We start from the raw sequence: 4414 nt of genomic DNA on the forward strand, positions 1-4414 counted from the left end.
AGAATGGCGACTCCACCCCGAGACAGTCCAGCTGATGCTTCGGAGATGCTCAGGTAGACCTGTTTGCCTCCCCGGACACCTCCCACTGCCAGCTGTTTTACTCCCTGGCCGAGGGGACCCTCGGCACGGACGCGCTGGCACACAGCTGGCCTCGGGGCCTACGCAAGTATGCGTTTCCCCCAGTGAGCCTTCTCGCACAGACCCTGTGCAAGGTCAGGGAGGACGAGGAGCATGTCCTCTTAGTAGCGCCGTACTGGCCCAGTCGGACTTGGTTCCCAGAACTAATGCTCCCCTCCTTGACTTATTCCTCTGAGGAAGGATCTCCTTTCTCAGAGAGGGGGCACCCTCTGGCACCCGCGCCCGGACCTGTGGAATCTCCACGTGTGGTCTCTGGACGGGACGCGGAGGTTCTAGGTGATCTGCCCCCAGCGGTAGTTAACACCATCACTTCAGCTAGAGCACCCTCTACGAGGCACGCCTACGCGCTGAAGTGGAACCTGTTCGTCGATTGGTGCCTTCAGGGAACGAGGGTTACATACGTAACCGAGACGTTCTTTGCGATCGCAGTACAATTAATCGCGATTAATCGTATCCAAAATAAAAGTTTTTGTTTACATAATATGTGTTTGTACTTAATCGTGATTAATCGTTTGACAGCACTACTTTATTTTAATCAAATAAAGCATACATCAGCTGAAGTGCATCACTAGGATGGTCTCTCATGTTTGTTTGTCATCTTCTTCTTAGATCTGTATCAGATTTTAGGGCCGACAAGCAGCAGACTGGCGAATCCAGGTGAGTCAAATGTAAATGTATTTGTTAAGTGCTTTTCACGCATTGTTTTAAAGCATCATTACAAAAACTTATGATGTTAATATTTATAATATCTTAATACCTTCATGCATTATAGTTGCAATTATCAGATTAGAGCTGGACAATAATAGTTACATTTTGTTACAATATAAACAATCAAGCAGGTGAGATACACTATATAGTATATATTGTTTTACGTACTGTATGTATGCAAATAAATTTGGATATACTTACATATCCAAATTTATATAAACAGCTGTTTGATAAATAGGGCTGCCAAGATGTTAAATTTTTTTAAATCTAGTTAATTACATGATGTGCCAATTACTTAATCACACATCAGTTTGGGCTGAGAAATTACCCCCCAAAAGATAATTTATTCATTAATGTGTTAAATGAGAAAAGCACTGAATAGACATTACAAAGAATTAGGTTTAGAAAGAAATGTATTGATTCAACAGAAAAAATTTAATATTGAAATATAAAATGTTTTTTTTTTAAATGAAAAGATACTATAAATATGAAACTAAAAGTGCCAGTAGGTGGCGGTTTTAATGAGTAAGTCATTGAATCATTCATTCAACTGATTTGTCCAAATGGCTGAAATGAAGCAATGAAGCAAGTGACTCTTTATGAACGAGTCACTGAAGCACTGACTCACTCATTTCATTCAAAACATGGATTCATTCAGTAATGAATCACTGCTGTGTGTTGATCAGAGATGTTCTGCTGTGGCTTTGATTTGCAAAATGACCAAAAACAGACAATGTTGACAAAAATGTGTCTAAAATATAACACAATATTAACTTCTTGTTTACTAAACAGTTGTATAAATCAATGTCACGTTTCCAGTCATGCACTCTTTTTTATTGACAAACTATTTTCCTGACACTGTAAAGCTGCTTTGACACAATCTGTTTTGTATAAAGCGGCAGTGCAAACTATCTTTTTTTAAATTTTATTTTATTTATTTAGTTGACAGGGACATTGTACATTAATAAAACATTCCTGTAAATGTACCAGAATTAGCCAAAGGCTATTTTTCATCATTTGGCGTTAAAAGACTACTGTCAGGTTTTACTAAAGACGCGCAGTGAAGAATTAGAACTGAAAAGGCGTGGACGCAGTTATTTTTGCACTTGACATTTTTGAATATGCATTGGTAGGAGTTTCCCTTTCAGACGCAAAATTTATGGGAGGAGAGTATTAAAATGAATCATGCAACGCGATTTACTAACGTTTGCACTTGTCAAATTATTGGTATTTGCGCCATTATTTAATGCCCCAAAAAAGCTTGTCTTAAAGCAGGTGGTAGTTTGCTCTCGATAGATTGCACTGGTCATTATGGAAATTATCTGCTGCGTTCTTTAATGTACTGCAAAAAATTATTCTCTTAGTATTTTTGTCTTGTTTTCTAGTATAAATATCTAAAAATTCTTAAATCAAGATGAATTTACTGTACAAGTAAAATGACTTAAGATATTATGTCTTGTTTTCTGTAAAAAAAAATTTAGTTTTTAATTAAAACAAGCAAAAATATCTGCCAATGTGGCAAGGAAAATAATCTTGTTTAGCCTTTGAATTAAGATTATTTTTCTTACCCCATTGGCAGATATTTTTGCTTGTTTTAAGGAAAACCTAAACCTTTTTAGAAAACAAGACTTAATATCTTAAATCATTATACTTGTCAAGTAAATGCATCTTGATTCAAGAATGTTTAGATAGAAAACAAGACAAAAATACTAAGAAAATTTTTTTTTGCAGTGTGTGCGCATTGTTAGTAAATCACCCGCAGAATTTTCCCTCCCATCTGCGCTTTTATGGAACTGCGCTCTAACGCTAATTTTCCCTGTTTAGTAAATCTGGCCCTGAATGGACAACCCTAGTGGTAATATAGTTGAGGTGTGTGTGTGTGTGTGTGTGTGTGTGTTTCAGGTTCGGGTCAGATCCAGCTGTGGCAGTTCCTCAGAAGGAAACATCTGAGTTATTTTTTCAAATAAGTAACGCCAGTTACTTTGTTTCCATGTACTGAGTGACAGCTCTGGTGTTGCCATGGTGACAGAAATCAGGAGTAAGTGCAGAGCGTTGTGTGTGAACATGATCTTACTGTAGTTCTAGACTCAATATCAACATGTGTTTACTCATCTCACTGCACACAAACACATTCAGTGTTCCTCACAATCAATAAAAACAGTCAAATGCAAACTCAGAATATTATACAAACCTGCAATAATTAAATATGTTAAATAAGACAAATATGGTTGAGAAACACTGATCTAGATGATTGTGTGTTTCAGGTTCGGGTCAGATCCAGCTGTGGCAGTTCCTCCTGGAGCTTCTCTCCAACAGCTCCAACTCGTCCTGCATCACGTGGGAAGGAACCAACGGCGAGTTCAAGATGACGGATCCGGACGAGGTGGCGCGGCGCTGGGGCGAGAGGAAGAGCAAGCCCAACATGAACTACGACAAGATGAGCCGAGCCATGCGCTACTACTACGACAAGAACATCATGACCAAAGTGCACGGCAAGCGCTACGCCTACAAGTTCGACTTCCACGGCATCGCGCAGGCCCTGCAGCCGCATCCGCCCGACTCCTCCATCTACAAGTACCCCGCTGAGCTGTCCTACATGAGCACGTACCCGCACCCGCAGAAGATGAGCTTCGTGTCTCCACACACTCAGGCCATGAACGTCGCCTCGTCCGGCTTCTTCGGCGGCCCGGGTCCGTACTGGAACGCTCCGGCGGCGGCGGGAATCTACAGCGGACCGCGACACCCCGCCGCGCACATGCCCTCGCATCTGGGCTCCTACTACTAGACATCTCAAACATCTCAAGAACACACCAGACTGGAGAGAGCAAACCGTGCGCCGCCGCCGGAGAAAACATCTGCGATCCGCTCGCAGATCCAGGAGTTTAGCGGGAATGTGAAAGTGTAAACGGGGCTGTTAATGAGCCGCTGCATGAGCAAGTACTTACTGGTCTATATGTGACCCTGCAGCACAAAAGCAGTGTTAAGTCGCTGGGGTATATCTGTAGCAATAGCCACAAAGATACCAGTATTTGTATTATTATTAATTATTATGACTATGATCCGAGTCGCAAACGCTGTGCGTTTGTTAGATTGAAGTATAAAATTCAGTGTATTAATTCTTTTTATATAATTGATATATAACTTATGCATTTAAACACTACGAGTTGATCTCAGCCAGCCGAACAGACATGTAATCAGAGATGTAGAGATACGGAGCGTGGCGTGATTCTCTGTACAGTGAACACGTGTGTGTTAGACTGACGCTGGCTCAAACCGACTGAACCCAGATCACATCAGTTCAGTCACAAGCCCTGATGCTCTGAGATTGTTGACAAAGGGAAGAAAACATATATTTGGATAAATTATATGGTTTTCTACTGAATCATTTTAATAAACTATTTTCAACAACCGTTTTCTAATTGTTTTGAGCCCTCATTGTCTGATGGAGCTTTATAAACAGACTAGAGACTGTTGCCACAACACACACACACATTCACACACACACACACACACACACACTCACTCACACACAGACTCAAACACACACACACTCAAACACACACACACA

The 4414-nt window shown here is 40.9% G+C and overlaps 1 protein-coding gene across 2 annotated transcripts in view; it reads left to right on the forward strand.

Moving 5' to 3' along the window:
• The window catches only part of LOC107744210 (ETS transcription factor ERG), an 11197-nt gene extending 7340 nt beyond the window's left edge, over positions 1–3857 (forward strand). For both annotated transcript variants that reach the window (XM_016557734.1, XM_016557735.1), the window contains exons 4-5: positions 748–795; positions 3111–3857. In XM_016557734.1, the coding sequence (XP_016413220.1) occupies positions 748–795; positions 3111–3631 (569 nt within the window). In that variant the 3' untranslated portion in view covers positions 3632–3857. The remainder of the gene's footprint in view (positions 1–747; positions 796–3110) is intronic.
• Positions 3858–4414: the final 557 nt, after the last annotated feature.

The sequence above is a fragment of the Sinocyclocheilus rhinocerous genome, unplaced genomic scaffold, assembly GCF_001515625.1.
Source record: "Sinocyclocheilus rhinocerous isolate Xijiao unplaced genomic scaffold, SAMN03320098_v1.1 scaffold2753, whole genome shotgun sequence".
Classification (NCBI taxonomy): Eukaryota; Metazoa; Chordata; class Actinopteri; order Cypriniformes; family Cyprinidae; genus Sinocyclocheilus; species Sinocyclocheilus rhinocerous.